At 37.4% G+C, this 24,271-nt stretch overlaps 1 protein-coding gene across 2 annotated transcripts in view; it reads left to right on the top strand.

Annotated features, from left to right (window-relative positions):
* The window catches only part of GXYLT1 (glucoside xylosyltransferase 1), a 61,222-nt gene that overhangs the window by 12,054 nt on the left and 24,897 nt on the right, over positions 1-24,271 (top strand). Inside the window, exons 2-4 of one of the 2 annotated variants that reach the window (XM_003252509.2) lie at positions 6,909-7,001; positions 17,915-18,086; positions 21,256-21,381. In XM_003252509.2, the coding sequence (XP_003252557.2) occupies positions 6,909-7,001; positions 17,915-18,086; positions 21,256-21,381 (391 nt within the window). The remainder of the gene's footprint in view (positions 1-6,908; positions 7,002-17,914; positions 18,087-21,255; positions 21,382-24,271) is intronic. The other variant, XM_030822640.1, reaches the window with a different exon arrangement.

Here is a 24,271-nt window from a genome sequence, read left to right as displayed (position 1 = left end):
GGATTACAGGCAACCACCACCACGCCTGACTGATTTTTTTTAGTAGAGAAGGGGCTTCACCATGTTGGCCAGGCCATTCTCGAACTCCTGACCTCAAGTGATCCGCCTGCCTTGGCCTCCCAAAGTGCTGGGATTAGAGGCATGAACCACTGCGCGCAGCAGATCCTACTTCTTTTTTTTTTTTTTTTTTTTTTTTTTATTAAACTTTAGGTTTTAGGGTACATGTGCACAATGTGCAGGTTTGTTACATATGTATCCATGTGCCATGTTGATTTCCTGCACCCATTAACTCGTCATTTAGCATTAGGTATATCTCCTAATGCTGTCCCTCCCCCCTCCTCCCACCCCACAACAGTCCCTGGAATGTGATGTTCCCCTTCCTGTGTCCATGAGTTCTCATTGTTCAATTCCCACCTATGAGTGAGAACATGCGGTGTTTGGTTTTTTGTCCTTGCGATAGTTTACTGAGAATGATGTTTTCCAGTTTCATCCATGTCCCTACAAAGGACACGAACTCATCATTTTTTATGGCTGCATAGTATTCCATGGTGTATATGTGCCACATTTTCTTAATCCAGTCTGTCGTTGTTGGACATTTGGGTTGGTTCCAACTCTTTGCTATTGTGAATAGTGCCGCAATAAACATACGTGTGCACGTGTCTTTATAGCAGCATGATTTATAGTCCTTTGGGTATATGCCCAGTAATGGGATGGCTGGGTCAAATGGTGTTTCTAGTTCTAGATCCCTGAGGAATCGCCACACTGACTTCCACAATGGTTGAACTAGTTTACAGTCCCACCAACAGTGTAAAAGTGTTCCTATTTCTCCACATCCTCTCCAGCACCTGTTGTTTCCTGTTTTTTTTTTAATGATGGCCATTCTAACTGGTGTGAGATGATATCTCACTGTGGTTTTGATTTGCATTTCTCTGATGGCCAGTGATGATGAGCATTTCTTCATGTGTTTTTTGGCTGCATAAATGTCTTCTTTTGAGAAGTGTCTGTTCATGTCCTTTGCCCACCTTTTGATGGGGTTGTTTTTTTCTTGTAAATTTGTTTGAGTTCATTGTAGATTCTGGATATTAGCCCTTTGTCAGATGAGTAGGTTGCAAAAATTTTCTCCCATTCTGTAGGTTGCCTGTTCACTCTGATGGTAGTTTCTTTTGCTGTGCAGAAGCTCTTTAGTTTAATTAGATCCCATTTGTCAATTTTGGCTTTTGTTGCCATTGGTTTTGGTGTTTTAGACATGAAGTCCTTGCCCACGCCTATGTCCTGAATGGTATTGCCTAGGTTTTCTTGTAGGATTTTAATGGTTTTAGGTCTAACATTTAAGTCTTTAATCCATCTTGAATTAATTTTTGCATAAGCTGTAAGGAAGGGATCCAGTTTCAGCTTTCTACATATGGCTAGTCAGTTTTCCCAGCACCATTTATTAAATAGGGAATCCTTTCCCCATTTCTTGTTTTTGTCAGGTTTGTCAAAGATCAGATAGTTGTAGATATGTGGCATCATTTCTGAGGGCTCTGTTCTGTTCCATTGATCTATATCTCTGTTGTGGTACCAGTACCATGCTGTTTTGGTTACTGTAGCCTTGTAGTATAGTTTGAAGTCAGGTAGCATGATGCCTCCAGCTTTGTTCTTTTGGCTTAGGATTGACTTGGAGATGCGGGCTCTTTTTTGGTTCCATATGAACTTTAAAGTAGTTTTTTCCAATTCTGTGAAGAAAGTCATTGGTAGCTTGATGGGGATGGCATTGAATCTATAAATTACTTTGGGCAGTATGGCCATTTTCACGATATTGATTCTTCCAACCCATGAGCATGGAATGTTCTTCCATTTGTTTGTATCCTCTTTTATTTCATTGAGCAGTGGTTTGTAGTTCTCCTTGAAGAGGTCCTTCACATCCCTTGTAAGTTGGATTCCTAGGTATTTGATTCTCTTTGAAGCAATTGTGAATGGGAGTTCACTCATGATTTGGCTCTCTGTTTGTCTGTGATTGGTGTACAAGAATGCTTGTGATTTTTGCACATTGATTTTGTATCCTGAGACTTTGCTGAGGTTGCTAATCAGCTTAAGGAGATTTTGGGCTGAGACAATGGGATTTTCTAGATATACAATCATGTCATCTGCAAACAGGGACAATTTGACTTCCTCTTTTCCTAATTGAATACCCTTTATTTCCTTCTCTTGCCTGATTGCTCTGGCCAGAACTTCCAGCACTATGTTGAATAGGAGTGGTGAGAGAGGGCATCCCTGTCTTGTGCCAGTTTTCAGAGGGAATGCTTCCAGTTTTTGCTCATTCAGTATGATATTGGCTGTGGGTTTGTCGTAGATAGCTCTTATTATTTTGAGATACATCCCATCAATACCTAATTTATTGAGAGTTTTTAGCATGAAGGGTTGTTGAATTTTATCAAAGGCCTTTTCTGCATCTATTGAGATAATCATGTGGTTTTTGTCTTTGGTTCTGTTTATATGCTGGATTACATTTATTGATTTGCTTATGTTGAACCAGCCTTGCATCCCAGGGATGAAGCCCACTTGATCATGGTGTATAAGCTTTTTGATGTGCTGCTGGATTCGGTTTGCCAGTATTTTAATTGAGGATTTTTGCATCAATGTTCATCAAGGATATTGGTCTAAAATTCTCTTTTTTGGTTGTGTCTCTGCCTGGCTTTGGTATCAGGACGATGCTGGCTTCATAAAATGTGTTAGGGAGGATTCCCTCTTTTTCTATTGATTGGAATAGTTTCAGAAGGAATGGTACCAGTTCCTCCTTGTACCTCTGGTAGAATTCGGCTGTGAATCCATCAGGTCCTGGACTCTTTTTGGTTGGTAAGCTATTGATTATTGCCACAATTTCAGAACCTGTTATTGGTCTATTCAGAGATTCGACTTCTTCCTGGTTTAGTCTTGGGAGGGTGTATTTGTCGAGGAATTTATCCATCTCTTCTAGATTTTCTAGTTTATTTGCATAGAGGTGTTTGTAGTATTCTCTGATGGTAGAGTGTGTTTCTGTGGGATCGGTGGTGATATCCCCTTTTTCATTTTTTATTGCATCTATTTGATTCTTCTCTCTTTTCTTCTTTATTAGTCTTGCTAGCGGTCTATCAATTTTGTTGATCTTCTCAAAAAACCAGCTCCTGGATTCATTAATTTTTTGAAGGGTTTTTTGTGTCTCTATTTCCTTCAGTTCTGCTCTGATTTTAGTTATTTCTAGCCTTCTGCTAGCTTTTGAATGTGTTTGCTCTTGCTTTTCTAGTTCTTTTAATTGTGATGTTAGGGTGTCAATTTTGGATCTTTCCTGCTTTCTCTTGTGGGCATTTAGTGCTATAAATTTCCCTCTACACACTGCTTTGAATGTGTCCCAGAGATTCTGGTATGTTGTGTCTTTGTTCTCGTTGGTTTCAAAGAACATCTTTATTTCTGCCTTCATTTCATTATGTACCCAATAGTCATTCAGGAGCAGGTTGTTCAGTTTCCATGTAGTTGAGTGGTTTTGAGTGAGTTTTTTAATCCTGAGTTCTAGCTTGATTGCACTGTGGTCTGAGAGACAGTTTGTTATAATTTCTGTTCTTTTACATTTGCTGAGGAGAGCTTTACTTCCAACTATGTGGTCAATTTTGGAATAGGTGTGGTGTGGTGCTGAAAAAAATGTATATTCTGTTGATTTGGGGTGGAGAGTTCTGTAGATGTCTATTAGGTCCACTTTGTTTAGAGCTGAGTTCAATTCCTGGATATCCTTGTTAACTTTCTGTCTCGATGATCTGTCTCCTACTTCTTAATAGAAGTGTCAGATGTGTGATCATCCTTAGTCCACCATACTTGGCACCTAGTTTGGTACTAGCAGAAGTGTAGGGCTCTTGGTGTGGCTCAAAGCTTCACAAAATTTAAACTCATTACTAAGTTGTTCAGTATGTTGGTCTTGTTGAATTTAATTCTCATGTCTGTGGCTTCGTCATCTTGCATCAACTTTTTAAAAAAAAAAACAAAACAAATCATTGCCCCCAAATACAGTTTAATTGTAATACTGCAAGAGGGTCTTTTGAGTTAGAAGCTCCCTGGTGGATATTTCCTGAGAACAGGGAGTTTGAGGTGTGCTCTCTAGCTCACATGGGCGTTTTCTTGAGACTAATGAAGATCAAGTAGTTTCAGCAACTTCTGCATGTTGGCAACATGCACGTTAACTTTTCTAGTCAAATATTTGTAGGAAGATATTTTCGAAATATGGGGTAGTTAAGATATGAAAATGTTAATAGTGGTGGGTAATTTGTTAGGCTTTAAAAATTTTTCTAAACGGTACTTAATAACATGTATTGATTGAAGTATTCATAGAAACACAAATTTTCAAAAATTTAATCATTTTTAAGTTGTAGTAAACAGGATTATCATAAGAGAAATTATTATCAGTACTTCGATAAAAAAAGTTCAAGCTGACTCTAGTTATCCCTTGATACACAGTGTTTCTCATTCAGGTCTGATTTTAAGACTTACCTGGGGATATTGGTGAAAAATTCAGCTTCTTAGGCCACTTCTCTGGGGAGTCTTGATTAACTGGGTATGGGATAGGATCCTATATCTGTATTTTTAACAAGTGACCTGAGGACCAGGCAGGTTTGGAAAACAACACATAACTGATTTGTTTTGTAACTTAAAGTACAAGTTGAGGCTGCAAATGGTATTGTTAAATATATATAATTTTAATTAATTTTATAGAAAAATTGAATTTGTTTTTGAGATTTCCATTTCCATTTTTCACTGTTGTAGAGTTTGACAGGGGATATGGAATAACCTGATTAGTTATCTTCTTCATAGAACAAAGGTACACATTAGGTGTTGATTGTAAATAAATTGTGGATTTGTTGAAATAAAGCTGTGATATCATCTGTATCTGAAAGACGGAGATCATACCTACCTTAAAATGTTTCTTGTGAGTCTAAATGGTTGTGAAAGTGCTTGAATCTGAAAAGAACTCTTAAGTGTTTTTATTACCGTCAATGAGTCTGACTGTGTGGTATGAAATCAAAGACTTAAAATACATAGCCATGCCTGAGAGGGTGCAGACACAGATTTTCTAATCAAGTCATAAGTTTTACTGATATATACACATTTTCTTCTCTTTCTGGTTCAGCCTTTTAAGTGAAGATATGTAGCCTTTTGCGCTATGCTAGAATATGCTGTCTCTTTAGAGGAAAACAAAGTTATAATGTAACTTTTTTCTGTTGATTAAGAAATTCCAACCTTGTTGTTCTTTATGCAGTAGTGTACACAATTACTTAGGCTGCATTTTAAAAACCACCAGTGCCAGACCCTGTTTCTAGAGATTCTGATTTAATAGGTCTTGTGTGGCACCCTCCACCAGGGCTGAGAACCCCTGCCTTAGACTGTTGCCACTTGTGAGAGATGTGATCAGATTTTTGCAAATCAGAAATTTCATAGACCATTTGATATAAGCACAGTAACTCATAATTGAATTCATAATGAGAGAAAACAAAGCTGCATAGTGATGAGATAATGAAGTGACCTGGTTTAGTGACTCACCCTGACTTCATACATACTTTAGTACCCAGTGACTTGTAGACTATTATTTTGGAAAGAAATCACGATGAAAAACAATTTTTTTTGTAATATAAGGTGTTTTCCTTTTTCCTTTTTGGCTCCAACATGCAACCTAACAAGAAAGACCAGACTTGATCTTCCATTTTAGCTCGTATAATATGGAACTGAGATAATGTAGATAATGATACTAGGCTGTGAATATCAGCATGATTTCCAGGTTTTTTGGGGGCAGGGCGGTTAAAAATTTTTGTTTGTTTGTTTGAGACAGAGTCTCTTTTGCTCTGTTCAGCCAGGCTGGGGTGCAGTAGCACAGTCACAGCTTATTGCAGCATCAAACTCCTGGGCTCACGCCATCCTCCCACCTCAGCCTCCTGAGTAGCTGGGACTTACAGGTAAATGCCACCATGTCCAGCTAATTTTTTATTTTTAGAGACGGAGTCTTGTTATGTTGACCAGGCTAATCTTGAACTCCTAGCTCAAGCAGTCTACCTACCTCAGCCTCCCAAAGTGCTGGGATTATAGATGTGAGCCACTGTGCCCGTCTATGTATGTGTGTATATGTATGTATACATACACACAGAGCAGTGGGGTTGCTGGATCATATGGTAGTTCTATTTTCAGTTTTTTGAGGAATCTGTATACTGTTTTTTTATAGTGGCTGTAGTAATGTATGTTCCTACCAGCAGTGTATGAGTGTTTCCGTTTCTCTTCATACCTTTGCCAGGATTTGTTTTTTGCCTTTTTGATAATAACCATTTTAACTGGGTGAGATGTTATCTCGTGGTTTTAATGTGCATTTCCCTGATGATTAGTGATGTTGACCGTTTTCATATACATCTTGGCTATTATGATTTATTTTTCAGTTTAAAACACCATACAAGTAGTTTGGGTTGAGGATTAATTTAAAAGCATTTAAAGATCTTCTTTTCCCTTTCTGCCAGCATTTGTGGCATTTTTATTATGTTTGAGGATAAGCAAATATTTTGTTTGTCCCAAACGGATTTTGTTCTAGGGGTATATGTGTAGCCTGTGAAGAAAATTTTAGAAGACATATTTGTCTGTGTTATCTGAGGAGGGGATTTTAATATATCGGGAGACTTTCCGACGGAAAAACGGTTTCCCAATCTATAGTATAGTCTGCCTTCAAGGTTTTAAAGTACTATTTAAAATAATGGTGCCTTAAGTAAGGGAGAAATCAGTTTTCCAAAATCTTTATCATAGCAATTTGGATTTACAATTTTATTTGCTTTAAAATAGAACAGTAAGTTATCGTGTTACTGAGTAAATTCCTTGTTAGTTCCAAACCAAAATACTCACACAGGACTCTTATTTCTGTCTTACTCTGTTAGGTGTAAAGATTTCTCTCTGTGTTACTGGAATCCCTATTGGATGCTGCCCTCTGATGTTTGTGGAATGAACTGCTTTTGGGAAGCGGCTTTTAGGTAGGCACTTAATATTTAATTGGTAGATCAGTGTAGATAAGGTTAGATAGTTGATAATAAAACCTTTGACTGTAATAGGATGTAAAAATGTTTCTTATGATATTATACAAATAATTTATTTTCTGATTGGGTTTTCTATTTTTCCCATTTTGTAGTTGTTATCACTATTTTTTAGTACATACTGTGTATAAATGCTTTAAATTTTCTTAGATGTTATTAAGACAAACCACTGTTCTTAAGAGAATTTATAATCTAACTTTTGGTAACAGTTGATAAAGTGATAAACAGGGATAAAAATTCTACTGACATTTACAGATAAATATATATATATAAAATATATGGCATTTGTCTAAATTAAAGCTTGTGTACTGTAGTGGATGGGAACAACTGGAGAAGGATTATATTAGTTATTAGTAGAGAGATTGAATACTGGGGAATAGGAGAATAAAGATAAGTATTTAATGGAGGAGCAAATGGAGGAGCAGCTCCTGGCTACTTCTTCCTTTAATGTTTATTGACCTTTTAAGTTACTGACTAGTTCAGCTTTATTCGCTTCTCTGGATAATGAAGGTATTGGGTCGCCTGACCTTTTAGGTCCCTTCCTGCTCTAATCTTCAATGAAAGAAACAAATATTGATAAGAATAGGTTAAGGCAGTGACTCTTAGACCATCTCCCTGATATAGTGGCAGAGGAGAGTGGGGCAAAGGTTTGAAATGCTCTTCCCAAGAGTAAAATTCCTTAGAAGAGTATCTATTTTTACTGCATCTTTATGATTCATTTAAATAGTCTAGGTTGGGTATGGTGGCTCACACCTGTAATAGCGTTTTGGGAGGCTGAGGCGGGAGTATTGCTTGAGCCCGGGAGTTCAAGACCAGCCTGGGCAACAAAAGCAAGACGCTGTCTCTACAGTTTTTTTTTTTTTTTTTTAATTACCCAGGCATGGTGGCATGCGCTGGCTCAGGTGGGAGGATTGCTTGAGCCCTGGAGGTTGAGGTTGCAGTGAGCTGTGATCACGCCACTGCTCTTCAGCCCAGAGCAAGAGCCTGTCTCAAAAAAACAAATAAAATAAATATTAATTCTACTCATTATATTTGCCACACGCTGTGCTAGGTGGTAAGCACTGGACCCTTGGGTCAGGTTAATTGTGGCTCCATCCTTTTGGAGCTTACATTCTGATGGGAGTTTCACACTAGTAAACCTGAAATTACAATAGAGTGTGACAAGTTGTAGCTTTGATGAGTCATCTTAAAGCATCAGGGAAGACTTCTTGGAGGGAGTGACTAGATGATAATCTGGAAATTAGCTAGTTTCAAGGACAGGAGGTGAAGTGTTTGAGATAGGAAGAACTTCATTTTTAAAAATTTAATTAAAAATTTATTTTTAATTGGCAATAATTGTATGTATTTATGGGGCATAAAGTGATGTTTTGGTGTCTGTATATATTGTGGACTGATTATATCAAGCTCATTAACATATTTATCATCTTACATATTTATCTTTTTTTTGTAATGGGCACATTTAAAACCCGTTCTCTTCGCAGTTTTGAAATAAACATAATTATCTGTAGTCACCTTGCTGTGCAGTAGATCTTGAGAACTTATTCCTTCTGACTGGAAGTTTGTATTGTATTCTTTGGTCAACATCTTTCTATCACATACTCTCTCCCAGCCCTTCACCTCCAGTGCCTGGTAACCACCATTCTGCTCTCTGTAAGAACTGCATTTTAAGTATCTATTAATTGTACATATTTGTAAATTCTTGCATTCTCGATATAGTATGCATCCCATGAAGAAGTGGTGGGGAATAGGTTCAAATCAGATAGTTTAGTTATATCCTGTTGCTGTGGAAGAGATTGGGTGATTGAAATTTTAATATGAGCCAAGTAATATTCCAACTTTTAAAAATTAACTTTTAAAGATAATCTAACCTTTAAGATTGGTTATAATTTTGGATAATTGAAGCTTTGTATGTTTTCATTCTTATGAATATTTGCAAATGAATATAGTATTGACAAGAACCACTTTGCTTTGCCACGTAATTCCACTAGCTTGAAGCTGGGTAAACTTGAAAGGTTCAGCATACTCTGATTTATACAACCCAGACCCTTTTGTAAATTACAGCGTGAGTAATAATAATCTTTCCTCCTTACTGACTGCGGGAGTGTCCCAGGGAAATTTACCTAGTCGGAATCCTGGACTCTCTGCTTACCATTCCTTTTGTTTTGGCTCCTCTAACTCATTTTCCTAATGCTCCCAAGTATTCCGTGGAATAAATTATATGTGGATGGATACATAATGTTGTAAGCCTTGTGCCTGTAACCTAAATTTGAGACTTCAGAAGTTGTATGCCTTTCCTCTGTTATACTTTCTACCCGTAATATTGCATCCATTATATCATGCTATTACATTAAAAAAAGCAAACATTTTGTGTCATATAATTATGTAAAAATTTCTCAAACTTAGTTTCTTATTTAGAACTAAGGATTCCCTCAGATTTAATCACCCTATTTCAAATATGCATACAAGACCAAATGCCATACAACTGCCAAATCATTCTTGCCCTCCATCTCAGTATCTACTTTAATACTGGTAAAGCTTCTTTGGAATCCCCCTTTACTACCACTTTTGATGTCACATTCTGCCTGGCACCAGGGGGCCCTTAGTTGGGTACCTTACTTTCCTTCCCATCTTGAATTATTTGTATAACTGATCAAATCTTATTTGGGTGATCATTTTCTCCCAATTAATTTATTATACAGTGAACATAAAATAATATAAAAAATAAAATGGCCTCAACTCCTATTACAAGTGTTTTCATCATTCATACACATCATATGCTTTTACATAGTTGTGATTCTGGTGTAGACTAATCTTGAATTTTTTTTTTTTATTTTCTTGAGACAGGGTTTCACTGTCTCCCGGGCTGGAGTGCAATGGCATGATCTTGGCTCACTGCAGCCACTGCCTCCTGGGCTCAAGTGATTCTCCTGCCTCAGTCTCCTGAGCTGGGACTACAGGCATCTGCCACTGTGCCCAGCTGTTTTTTGTAGGGAGGGGGTTTCACCATGTTGCTCAGGCTGTTCTCAAACTCCCGAGCTCAGGTGATCTGGCCGCCTCTGCCTCCCAAAATGCTGGAATTACAGGCGTGAGCCACTGCCCCTGGCCTAATCTTGAATTCTGAGCTTAAAATTTTAATACTTTTCAATGTAGTATGGTCTTCATATTTCTCATGTCAATGGCAACACACTATTCCATTGCCTCTCAAAGTACTGGGATTATAGACATGAGCCACTGTGCCTGGCTTTATGTCTTTAAAACAAAATCAAAAATCCCTAGAACAGTTTGTTTTCAATCCTTTCTTTCCCTTCATCAGCAAGCTTCTTTTGAGTACCTACCTACTGGCTGGAGGGGTGTGGCTAACGCGTGTAATCCCAGCACTTTAGGAGGCCAAGGCGTGTAGATCGCCTGAGGTCAGGAGTTCGAGAACCAGCCTGGCCAACATGGTGAAACCCCGTCTCTACTAAAAATACAAACATTAGCCAGGCATGGTGGTGCGCAACTGTAGTCCAAGCTACTTGGGAGACAGAGGCACAAGAATCGCTTGAACCCAGGAGGGAGAGGTTGCAGTGAACCAATATCACACCGCTGCACAGCCTGGGTGACAGAGTGAGACTGTCTCAAAAAAAAAAGAAAAAAAAAAAAGAAAAAAAAAGTACCTACTGGTTTTGCTTCTGGGTTTTGCTTGGTTGGTTTGTTTTTTTGAAATGGTCTCACTTTGTCGCCCAGCCTGGCGTGCAGTAGCACCACCAGGGCTCACGGCTGCCTGGACCTCCTGGGCTCAAGTGATCCTCCTGCCTGAGTCCTCTAAGTAGCTGAGACTACAGGTGCATGCCACCATACCAGAATAATTTTTTTTTTTTTTTTTTTTTAGTATTAGTGAAGGCAGGGTCTCGCTGCCTCGTTATGTTGCCCAGGCTGGTTATGAACAACTGAGCTCAAGTGATCCTGCTGCCTTGGCTTCCCAGAGTGCTGGGATTACAGGCATGAGCTACTGTGCTCAGCCTTGGTTTACTTCTTTAAATAAAAAGAACTTCACACCTCAACTATCTGCCACCTGACTCTTATTGTCATCACCCCACCTCTGAATTATTGTTCTGGGGCTTAATTTTACTTTTCTTACCCATTTGGCACTGTTTACTACTTCCTTTTTCTGTCAGCTCTGTCAGCCTCTGGCTTTTGAGACCAGACCCGTTACTCAGCTCTTTGATCTCTCTCCTCCTGGACTTCTCTAACGCTGCTTTCTAAATGATCTGCATTTTTTAGGACTCTGCTCTTTTTTCTCCCCATTCCCTGAATAGTCACAGGATAATTTGTTTAACTGATTGCTCCAATTCAGAGTTCTTTTCTGAGAGCCAGACCTGTATTTCCAGTTGCATATTGGTCATTTTTACCTTTCTGATTCAGATGCCTCAAAGACTCATGTTCAAACCTGAACTCGTGCTCTAGCTCCTCAGACTTTCCTTCATCTGTGTTTTGTATCATGTTTACGATGGACTTTCTCCACATGTCAGTCTGCATTAACTCTTGTTGTCTCCTTTCACACTGTTGCTCCTGGCTACTTCATTCCTTCCTTCTCCCTTAACTGTTGTACTCATCATTTCCCAAACAACTGTAGTCTCTCACTGCTCACTTCATCTCCCTTCTCTGTCTCCTCTTCGTTACTGTATTTACCGCATCTGTTGTGATTGTGAATCTTCATCCACTTCTAGACCATTAACTCTGCAGGCTGATACCATATGGTGTTATCATTTAAGTCTCATGCCTAGCAAGGTGTTTGGCAACCAGTGAGAAACAAATGATTAACAGGATCATTTGTCTGGGAAGCTTTCCCCAATACCAGGTTAGACTAGGTCACACTGGGTTAGATGTTTGTGTTGTGAGCCTCTTCAGCAATCTCAGTTTTTTTCTATTAAAACAATTACCATTGTCTTTTCACAACAGGCTACAGATTGTATGAGGTGAAGATTGTGGCTTTCTTGCCTAACCCAGTGCCTATATGAAAGGAGTTCAAAATTTTTTTTTTTTTTTTTTTTTTTTTCCGAGAGGGAGTCTTGCTCTGTGGCCCAGGCTGGAGTGCAGTGGCGCAATCTCGGCTCACTGCAAGCTCCGCCTCCCGGGTTCACGCCATTCTCCTGCCTCAGCCTCTCTGAGTAGCTGGGACTACAGGCGCCCGCCACCACGCCCGGCTAATTTTTTTGTATTTTTAGTAGAGACGGGGTTTCACTGTGGTCTCGATCTCCTGACCTCGTGATCCGCCCGCCTCGGCCTCCCAAAGTGCTGGAATTACAAGTGTGAGCCACCACGCCCAGCCCAAATATTTTTTAAAAAGAATGAATTATATCACTAAATTGTGTTATAAAAATTATATGGCTATAAGCCTGCACCAGCACTGTGTGAGTGTACTTGGAGTCGTCATAACCTTAGCATTATTGGGAATTATAATCTTATCACTTATTAAAATGATAGCTTTTTGTTGATTATTTGTTGAACGTATTTCCACATTTATTTAGCTTTTGCCTTTTGTTCTGTATATCATCTATTTGATATTGATAGTTATCTATTGAATTTTTAATGTTTATTTTATGAACTCTTAGAATAATATGTTCGGTTTTGCCATTGATTGCAAATAAGTTTCTAATTTGTTTTTTATTTTACTTTCATTATACAAACTCTAAATTTTAGAATTATCAAAATATCAAATATTTTGTTTTAATGTACTAATTTTTCTGTGACTTGAGTTTTTTAAAAAATCAGTTCTTTAAAATATTGAATCTTCTTTATGGTGGGAATTGATTTTAGATTTGTGAATTCTGTGCTCATAGGTGAATTTAATCTTAGCTGTATTATTTTGAGTAGTTCATACCAGTTTTAAGAGATATATTTTTATTGATTATTTAAAATTATATTTTAGAAATTAATACTTATATTTCATGTTGGATTTTTACATTTTATTTTTTAATGCTTTCTATAAAAATCCTAGCTTTTTTTTTTAAGTATTTTGTTTTGAAAGTGTTTTATATGCAACTCATGAAAGTAATTTTGCCTGGTATGATAATTTAGCACAACTCTTTTTTTTTTTCTTTCTTTTAGTCCATTATGTGTTGCTGGGAACTCCTCTTTTAATAGTAAGAGAAAAAGGTGTTGTTTTTCTTTTTAAGCAAAACAAGTTAAGCAAAAAAGCTTTCCATTTTGTTCAACTGCAAGTTTTTAAAGATAGCTTCATGACAGTTCTTTTTTAGTTTGAGTAGATGGTTATTTGAAATTTAATTGTTTAGTTTGACTTTATATACTTCAATGGTAGTTTGTAGTCTAATTATGTATCTTTTTAAATAGGGAATACTAATTTAGTAATAGGCTATAAGAACACACTGGAGATTATACTGTGAAATAAAACAAAATAAAAAAAGTTATGACTCCTTTATAGCAGAAATTTACTTAAAATAAGAAGTCAATTCCTGAGACTTAGAAATTTGTTAACAATATTTGCATCTAAATTTGTTATGTAAAGCATTCTTTTTTTATGATAAATCCCTACCTCCCAAATTTTTACTTTGATAAATTTCAAAGATGCAAAGGTTACAAGAATAGTACAGTAAGCATACCATACATTTTTACCTAGATATTTATTATTAACATTTTACCACTTTTCTTTTTCTGCCAAACCATTTGAGGGACAGCAGGCATTATGACACACCCCTAAATACATAGATTCAGCATGTATCCCCTAAGAACAGGGACATACTTTAATACAGCCATAATTGTCACTTTAAGTTATTTAACACTGTTCATAGAATGTATATTCCTGTTCCTATTTTCTTATTTTCCTGTTAATGTCCTTTGTATCTTTTCCTCCCCATTCAGGACCCAGTCAAGGACCATACATTGCATTCAACTCGGGTTGAGTTAGTCTCCTTTATTCTAGAACTGTTCCCCAGCCTTTTTTGGGGTGAAAAGGGGTGCTGTTGTTGGTATCTTTTGTGATTTTTTTGTTTTTGTTTTGCAGAGTGTCCCTTAATTTTGATTTGCTGACTGTCTACTTATTATTAGATTCAGGATTTTTGGCAGGATTACTGCATGGGATATTGTGTTCTTCTTTGGGCATGCTATCAGGAGACATCTGATGCCTTCAGTTTAATATTATTAAGTTTGATCACATGGTTAAGGTGATGTTCTCACATTTCTACACTGTAACAGTGTTTTTATCCCCTTTATAATATATGGGGGAAATGCTTTGTTAGTATGTAGTTTTAGCATCCACTGATGATTTTTGTCCAGATTATCTGTTACAATGGTGATTGCAAAATAGTGAATTTTATAATTATCTCATTTCTTCTGCATTTATTGGTTGGTATTCATCTTTAAAAAAAAAAAAAAGAAGAGTTCCCTCCCCTTACCCCTTTATTTAATATCATTTTTTGACTGATGCGTTCACTTTTTATTTATTTTTTTGAAAGAGTCTCGCTCTGTTGCCCAGACTGTAGTGCAGTGGCATGATCCCAGCTCACTGCAACCTCTGCCTCCTGGGTTCATGCAATTCTCCTGCCTCAGCCTCTCGAGTAGCTGGGACTACAGGTGTGTACCACTATGCCCGGCTAATTATTGTATTTTTAGTATAGACAGGGTTTCGCCATGTTGGCCAGCCTGGTCTCAAACTCTTGACCTCAAATGATTCACCCACCTCGGCCTCCCAAAGTGCTGGGATTACAGGTGTGAGCCACAGTGCCCGGCCGGGGTTCACTTTGTAAATTTAATACGCTATCATTCATTACTGTCATACTTTTCATACTCAGGTTATGCCAGCTTTAACCATGGGAACCCTCAGATACTACCTTTGAATCATCTGAAGAATTTCTTCTAATCGTATATCTGTAGAAAAATAAGTTTGACTTTAAAATCTCCTTTTCTATTACATTTCTTTAAATCCACATGGACTTTTCTCTTGTTCATATTGTGATCAAAAGAAAGATTTTTGTAGACCCTGGCAAGATTCCGCCATTCAGTTGGGGCCAACATTATTTGAATGACTGCTTCCCTGTAACTGCTTAGAAGGTTTTAGTTATCACTTCCTATCATATAGAAGCTTACTTTAGATTTTTTTCCAGTTGCAATTGATTTTCCTGTCTTTTGGGTCTAGGGGTAGGGTGGTTGTCAGAGACATCTTTTAACTGTGTTTTTTGTGGTCAGTTTAGGAGTTGAGCCTGTACTGTATATAATACTTTCACTAAAAATGATCCCAAACAGAAAAGGAAATGTGATGTAGTTGACAGTACTCCTGTAGAAATTGGTGAAAGGAGTGCTGGCAGTGTGAACAAAACAATCCTTGCTGAAATACCTGGGAGGAGTTCCTGAGACTGATTTTTAGAGGGATTTCTTTTTTTCATTGAGAAACATTTGGGTATATTATTATTTAAGACATCGCCCAGCACCCAGGCTGGAGTGCAGTGTGACATGATCACAGCTCACTGCAACCTCGAACTCCTGGACTTGAGCAACCCTCCTACCTCAGCCTTTAAGTAGCTAGGAGTACAGGCATGCACCACCACACCCAGCTAGTTTTTTTTTTGTGTGTGGATACTGGGTCTCACTATGTTACCCAGGCTGGTCTGAAACTCTGGGCCTCAAGCAGTCCTCTCGACTTGGCCTCCCAAAGTACTGGAATTACAGGTGTTAGCCACCATGCCCGGCCTTGAGGCTAGTGTTTCTTAAGGTTTAATATACTTCTTGTCTGTGTATGTAGCTGATACTGTACAAAACAGCATATGACTATTATGGCTTACTTTTAAAATCTTCTCTTGGCCTTTGACTTTGGGGCAAGATCTAGCTATGGGCCAGTAAAGCAATCTAAGCCCATTATTGATTCTTAAATCATGATGCTGTAATGAAAAGTAGGATCTGGAGGCAGTCACTGGAAAGATGAGGTAATTTAGAATTCTCTAAAAATAGTCATGTCTTGATTGCCTAGTTTTTAACTTATTGTGGCTTCCACTGTTCTTGAGATGAACTGGATTCATGTCCCCTCTTTATAGACATAGAAAGCGTAGAAAGTCTCCCTTCCATCATTAGTTTCAGTGTTGTGAACTGATGGGCTCAGCACAAAAGAGGGCAAAGGATAGAGTGTACAAACAAGGGAAGAGACATTGCTTCTTTCTAATTACAGTCAACAGAAAATAATAGAGAGCTTTAAAAAGACCCAAACTGGCCAGGTGCGCTGGCTCATGCTTGTAATCCCAGCACTTTGGGAGGCTGAGGTGGGAGGATCCCTTGAGGCCAGGAGTTCGAGACTAGCCTGGGCAACATAGTGAGACCCCATCTCTACAAAAAATAAAAAAAAATTAGTTGGACATGGTGGTTGCACATCTGTGGTCCCAGCTACTTGGGAGGCTGAGATAGGAAGATGGCTTGAGCCTGGGAGGTTGAGGCTGCAGTGAGCTATGAATGCACCACTGTACTCCATCATGGGTGATAGAGTGAGACCCTGTCTCTAAAAAGAAGGAAAAAAAAGTAAAAAGACTGAAGCTAATGCTAACACCAGACATGTGAAAGAAGTGGCACAGCAGAAGCAAGAGGTGTTAAAGGTTACTTAAGCCTGTTGGTATCCACTGCTGCACTGTGTTAGAAGTAGATTCTAAAGACATACTAGTGTTTGACTAGCATGTTTTAGACCATCTTAGAAGTGTTTACATCTTCCTAGATATTTGGTAAATGGGACTGAATGTGTATTATTAATGTGAAGGAAATTTTTTCTTGTAGTCAGCATGGTTTAAGATTGGATGTAATACTGAAATATTTATGGATGAAATTATGACTGGGTTTGCTTTACAGTGAACTGTTGGTTGGTGAGAGGTGGTATGGGGAGAGGTTTCAGATGAAGTAAGAATGTTTTTAAGGGTTTTTTTTAGTAACAATGTTTTTAAAAAATTGAAGGAAAGACCTTCAAATCCATCTTTCTCAATGGGTTCCTTGAGAGAATTAAGCTCTAATTTCCTAAGGCATCTTATGTGAGTAATGAATTAATTTATTTACTGGCAGCCACAGTGGTGCTAGTTATGTATTCTTGGGAGAATTGAGAAAGAGTCATTTTTGGTGTGTTCTGTAGTTTGAAAGGAGGAAAATTGGTGAGAAGAGCTGGTTGAGAGTGTGGAAATACATGATTGATTCAACATTTTAAAAATGTTTTGTAATTTGATGTTTGCCCTTTACTTATTTTTTAAATATATATATATTTTTGAGACAGGATCTTGCTCTGTCTGGAGTAAAATGGCACAATTACAGCTCACTGCAGCTTCTATCTTCTGGGCTCAAAATATCCTTCCATGTCAGCCTCCTGAGTAGCTGGGGCTACAGGTGCATGCCACCACTCTTGGCTAATTTTTGTATTTTGTGTAGGGATGGAATCTCGGTTTGTTGCCTAGGCTGGTCTTGAACTCCTGGGCTGAAGTGACCCTGTTGCCTTGGTCTCTCAAAGCTCTGGGATTACAGACTTGGCCTAGTTTGTTTTATAAATAAAAATTTTGAACTTTAGTTTTTCTTTCTTTTTTTTTTTCCTTCCCTCCCTCCCTTTCCGTTTGCCTTTCCCTTTCCCTTTCTTCTCTTTCTGTCCTTTCTTTCTTCTCTGTCTTTCACAGGGTCTGGTTCTGTTGCCCAGGCTGGAGTATAGTGATGCAGTCATAGTTTACTGCAGCATTGAACTCTTGGTTTGAAGCGATCCTGCTGCCTTAGCTTCCCATGTAGCTGGGACTGCAGGCATGAGTCACCACATCTGGCCTTGAGCTTCACTTTTTGAACATGATGAAAGTACCATGTTGTAAACATATACTAAAACTGTTGAAAAATGTGGTTTTCTTTCCTATTAGGTATAGTCTGAAAATACAGCCTGTTGAGAAAATGCATCTAGCTGTAGTTGCCTGTGGTGAAAGACTGGAAGAAACTATGACCATGTTGAAGTCAGCAATCATTTTCAGCATCAAACCTCTTCAATTCCATATTTTTGCTGAAGATCAGCTACATCACAGCTTTAAAGGCAGAGTAAGTATTTGAGACGTAGTCAAGGTTGTAGAGTTGAATATTTAATAATATACTTTAATAGAATGTTGTTGTAATAGTCTGTTCACATTGCTAGAAATAACTACCTGAGACTTGGTAATTTATAAAGAAAAGTTTAATTGACTCACAGTTCAGCATCGCTGGAGAGGCCTCAGGAAACTTAGAATCATGGTGGAAGGCAAAGGGGGAAGTAAGGCATGTCTTACATGGCAGCAGAAGAGAGAGAGAGAGAAAGAGAAAGAACACCACACTTTTAAACCATCAGATCTCATGAGAACTGATGGTTATCACGAGAACAGCAAGGAGGAAACGGCCCCCATGATCGAGTCATCTCCCACTAGGTCCCTCCCTCGACATGTGGGAATTACAGTTTGAGATGAGATTTGAGTGGCAACACAGAGCCAAACCATATCAGTTGTTTTATTTCTTCATTACACAAAAATATTTATTCTGTAACACTGCCCTTCTAAGTGGAGAGTGCTCCTTGAACCACTTCCATCTGAGTCCAGATCTAAGGTGAAAGAGGAAGGTTCATTTTTGAACAGCAGTGGGCTACTTAAAAGTAAGTTCTTTGTCAAACGTGGAGGTTTTATTTTAGTGACTCTGGTTCCAGGATGTTTAGTCATAGCACTAAGAAGTCCTATAATTTATTTTGTCCATATCCTTTCCTTGGGAGTGCCTTAATCAGAGCTTATATAAAGGTTTTAATCCTGTTTTGAGAGGAGAGAATTCTTGATTAATAATATAGCGGGAAGTGGCTTCTGGTTCTTATAAGAAAGTTACTTATTTTGGTTTTGTATTAGTTAAAATCAATTTGGCAGCAGTGGCAGAAAACCCAAAATAACAGTGGCTTAAACAGGATTGAAGTTTATTTCTCTCTCCCATAAAAGTAGGTAGTCTGGATTATATGGCAATTCTTTATCTTCAGATACTCTGGCTTTGTCTGACTGTGGCTGTGCCATCTTCAACATGAGGCTTCTGCTTCATGGTCCATGATGACTACTCAGACTCCAACCATTGCACCCATATTCTGTTCAGAGAGGGAGTGAAGAAGGGCAGTATCCTTAAGGGTACTTTCTAGAAGTCATGGTGACATTTCTGCCAGTATCCCATTGGTCTGAATTTAGTCATATGACCATGCCTAGCTGTTACAGTGGAATATATACTGTTTAATCAGGCCAGCCTTGTAACTTCCTTAACAACAACAATGACAAAATATTATTGTACAATAAGAGAACACATACAGGCAGAAGAACATTTAAGAAAAAGAAAATTCACCTGAAATCTCACTACGTTTTGTTTTGAGATGGTGGTAAAGGTGATGCTAATGATCATTCGTATTTTCCCTCTCCCTCTCTATCATCTGTTTACATCTATCCACTTGATTAAGCTTTTAAATTCATTTGGATTTTTATGCTTGGTCTAACTATGTAAAAAATATATTTGATGTTTTTTCAGGTTAAATCAGTTCATTTTGCATATCAAGTGCAAAAATACTAATTATGAGCTCAGATCTTTTAGTTTTCTGCCAAAAACGTTTATACTTTTTGGCAGAAAACTAAAAGGTATAAAAGTTTTCTTACTGTTTAAGTGGTATATGAAAGTATACCTTCTTACTTACTGTTTAAAAATATTTTTAGTATCTATATTTTTGTTAGATAATTTTGTGATCTTGATCTCTTTATGTGGATTGTTTTTTAAAATATTGAGGAATTAATCTTGTCCTAGGGGTTAAGAGAATAGTAATAGACTGCTGCCAGTTTGGGAAATCTTTGAAAATATAATAGAAAAGTAAAACATTTATTGCATTATCTTAGGTGCAGCCTCTGTGTTGTGTTTACACCTGGCCGAATTATTGTTTGTGTAACATATACTATATTTTTGAACTTAGTTTTCCTTTGACTATAATAATCACTGAGAATGTTTGGTTTTGCTTTTGATGAAAGAATATCAAATATTTTATGGAACATGCTTTTAGTACATGAAAGAACACTATTATATGTTAAATGAAAGTGACTAAGATTTTATTTTGAAGTTGGTATTGAAAAGATCTTTAAGTGATTAATAAGTGGAGCAGGGAAATAAGAGTGCTAGTATTTTAAAATAGTTAGTAGATAGCTGGGTGTGGTGGCGTGCACCTGTAGTCCCAGCTACTTGGGAGGCCTGAGGTGGGAGGATCACCCAAGCCTGGGAAGTCAAGGCTGCAGTGAACCATAGTCATGTTACTGCACTTCAGCCCGGTCTGGGTGACAGAGTGAGACCCTCTCTCAAAAAAATAATAAAATAAAATAAGCAGAGACACCAAAGCAGAGTGTTGGAAGTAAAGGCATTCCCTTAAACTATGTTGGAAGATATTAATGTTTTAAAAATGACTTAAACACTATCATAATTCAAAAGAGATCATGTTCAGCCTGTACATAAACTACTTAGTTTTCCCCCCCATAGATTTTTTCTTAATGCGTCTTAGGAAATTTGAATCAGTAATTCTGTTGAAGTAAGAATGAGAGATAATACTTAAACTGAATTTGAAACAATTCAGTATCTTGAAATGCATTTAGGGTACTAAGTGTAAACATGTTCATCATAGATTTTCAGATACATTTTGCTTTTTGTAATAATTTTTTAAAAATTGGCATTGGCTATGTATTTATCAGAATATTTTATTATCAGAAATATTTAGGCATATTAAAGCTATGCATTGATGGACAAATATTTTTTAACTAGTTTCATATTTGGTCTGACTTTGAATGTAAGCGTCTTTCATATCATATATACAGTGGTAATAAAATTAGTGCTTAATTTTTCTGATTTTTGCTTGTTGATGGATTAAGAGATTTTACACATTAGGTAAAGTTGAGGAAGACAAACTTGCAAGGGTCTTTCACCTTTCTGATTTTGGGAGTTGAACCCTGATAACTTTCATTACCCTTCAGATCTTAATGGTGAAGTCTTTCTGGGATCTTATTTTGATTTTTAGATTTTAAATGAAAAGAAATACAGTGGTGGAACAGAAGAATCTTTCCCTTAATTTTACAGCATAAAATGTATATCATCATAATTTTTAGCTCTTTTTATAATCCATTGTTTTATGATTTTACAGAGAAAATTCAGAGTGAAACTAAACTGTTTTTTTTTTTTTTAATTGTTTTAGCTTGACGACTGGTCATTTCTACAAACATTTAATTATACGTTATACCCCATAACCTTTCCAAGTGAGAATGCAGCAGAGTGGAAAAAACTCTTTAAACCATGTGCTTCGCAGAGATTGTTCTTACCGGTAAGTTTTTTCCCCTAGTGTCTTTTTTTTTTTAAATTTGAACCTTACTTTTACACATATGAGTCTCTGAAGAGTTACATATAATTCCAGTTAAATAAATTAATAAACAGAAATCAATGTGTGTACTATTTTCCTTTTGAACATGAAAAAATATTCCTGTGGAACAAGTAAAATAAAAACCCTTGTTAAGAATGAAAAATTTTTAGTAATTTCTGTTGAGATACCAGTTTAATATATTCAGTTGCCGTGAACTCTTTTATCTGTAAGAAGGAATAGAGGTTGCCAGGTCTTAATGGAGCCAAGTCTGTTGCCAGCAGAAATGAGGTGGCATTATCACCTTCAACTTGTAGGCAGCATTTAGAGTTTGAGAAATGAGGTAGAGTGCATCATTAAATAGCAGTTTGTGTCTTATACCAATCCAATTTATCTATTGTAACTGATACTTAAACAGAAACAAATTTAAGGCATATCAACTCAAAGGGAAAATAGGAACTATTTATTCAGTGGGGCTGTTCTTTGGTAATGTTCTATGGTGATAAACCTTGATTTTTTTTTCTTTTTTATATACAAATGTTCTGAAGCAAGGTTACCTCTTTCATTTTGATTTGATTTTACCCAGTTTTAAAATTCACAGTAGTTGTTTAGACCAGTATGATATTTAAATACTTACAGTTTTGCAGCTTAAACACATGGAGAATACTTATGGTAGAAATACTGAATTTAAGAAGCACACAAGTTTCCGGAAAGTATATAAATTATAGGGAAGAACCTTCAGTTACTTCTTATTGCTAAGTGGATTAAGGCGATCCCTAGCTTATTAAGAATATGGTGTATTGAATTCAGGATATCTGTAAGATTAAGTTATAATATTGATAAAAATGTCTGTCTAACCAGTATCTTTGTTGCTTCGCTTTAAAAAGTTGTATCCTGTGATCTTTCTCTTCTCTTCCATTGTAAAAAGCACACAAATAAGGGATTAAGATTGGTTAAAAAAAAAAAAGTTTTAGGTACTTCATGTAGGTTTTATAAGTTTTTGAAATAAGTTTTATATTGGATGATTGCAGTGTCAGTCATTTAATTAATGTGTGAGTGCCTAGTTTTTGTCAGTCATCTATATTGAAATGCTGGGTATATAGGAATGAATAGAACACACAGGTTTCCTGTTTTCAATAGAGCTTGTTGTCTGATGTGGGAGACAGACATTAAATAATCACACAAATATATTGAAAAAACAATAAGAGATGAAAGAAAGACCTGAGGTTTTGGCCATTTCTCTGCCATTTTGTTATGGCACTTTATTAACACTTGGCACCATGGCACTTTGTTAACACTTTATTAACAAGTTTAATTGTTGATGTTGTTACATGAAATTTGCCAGATCATTTAATGATGTAATCTAGTTAAATCCCTAAATGGAATTTTAAGTACAAGAACTACTTGAAACTTGTCAAATTGACCTCATACTTTGTTAATTCTAATCTTTTTAACCAGATTTAAGTAAATTGGTGCTTTATTTTTTTATAGTGATAAATTTTTCTGCTGAGTTTCTCTTCCTTTAAAATAGATGCATGAAAAGAACTAATGTAAACTGTGCCAATGCCTTTTTCACCTGAAAGGAATCAGAACTATATGTAGGTGATTATTATTTAACCATATGTCTGATTTCCAGCTGGTAGTGGCTCCCAGCATTGAACTTGAAGCTTTATGCAGCTTCTTCCTACTCTGCTAAGAGTATAGTAATCTGTAAACAGATGTGACACAGATGTAGAATGTTGCTATTAAAAACAATTCTAACTCCACTACCCCTCAAAAAAGTGAGATAGACATACAGACTCCACACTCCCCCGACACACCTTTTTTTTTTTTTTTTTTTTTTTTTTTGAGACAGAGTCTTGCTCTATTGCCTAGCCTGGAGTGCACTGGTGCAGTCTCGGCTCATTGCAACCTCTGCGTCTCAGGCTAAAGCAGTTCTGCCTCAGCCTCCTGAGTAGCTGGGGATTACAGGCACGCGTCACCACGCCTGGCTAATTTTCGTATTTTTAGTAGAGACAGGGTTTTGCCATATTGGCCAGGCTGGTCTCGAAGTCCTGACCTCAGGCGATCTGCCCGCCTCAGCCTCCCAAAGTGCTAGGATTACAGGCGTGAGCCACCATGCCTGACCACAGATTGCCTTCTAGTTGAGGTCTTTGACCAAGTGAACCATCCCTACGCAGGCCCTGCAGTCAACCATCAGATTTTTTTCCCCAGCCTGATATTAAATCAGCTGATAGTGAGATAAGGGAGGAATGAGGTGATTTCAGCCTAGTAGCTGCTCATTAAGGTGATGGCTTTAGTTGCAGGAGGAAGTAGCAGCTTTGAAAAGTAGCAGAACTAGGATCAAGCTCCTATTATATTCTTAACTAAAAAGGTTTAGATTCACCTATTTATTGAATCTTACTAATAGACCAGGATAGGCAGTAAATTTAAATTTGTAGGAGTCAGAACCTAAAGTTCATGGGTAAGGCAGAAATGAAAAATTATGCTTGGTTGGGCGCAGTGGCTCTTGCCTGTAATCCCAGCACTTGGGGAGGCCGAGGTGGGTGAATCATTTGAGGTCAGGAGTTTAAGACCAGCTTGGCCAACATGGTGAAACCCCGTCTCTACTAAAAATATGAAAAATTAGCCGGGTGTGGTGATGCATGCCTGTAATCCCAGTTACTCAGGAGGCTGAGGCAGGAGAATGGCTAGAACCCAGGAGGTAGAGGTTGCAATGAGTTGAGATCACGCTACTGCACTCCAGCCTGGGTGACAGAGTGAGACTCTGTCTCAAAATAAAAACAAAAATGAAAAATAATAATAATTATCCTTAAAATTCCCCAGGGAAGGCACATGTTGGAGATTTATCTCTTAG

This window comes from Nomascus leucogenys, chromosome 11, assembly GCF_006542625.1.
Source record: "Nomascus leucogenys isolate Asia chromosome 11, Asia_NLE_v1, whole genome shotgun sequence".
NCBI classification, from domain to species: domain Eukaryota; kingdom Metazoa; phylum Chordata; class Mammalia; order Primates; family Hylobatidae; genus Nomascus; species Nomascus leucogenys.
This window is presented reverse-complemented; position numbering and strand designations above follow the sequence as displayed.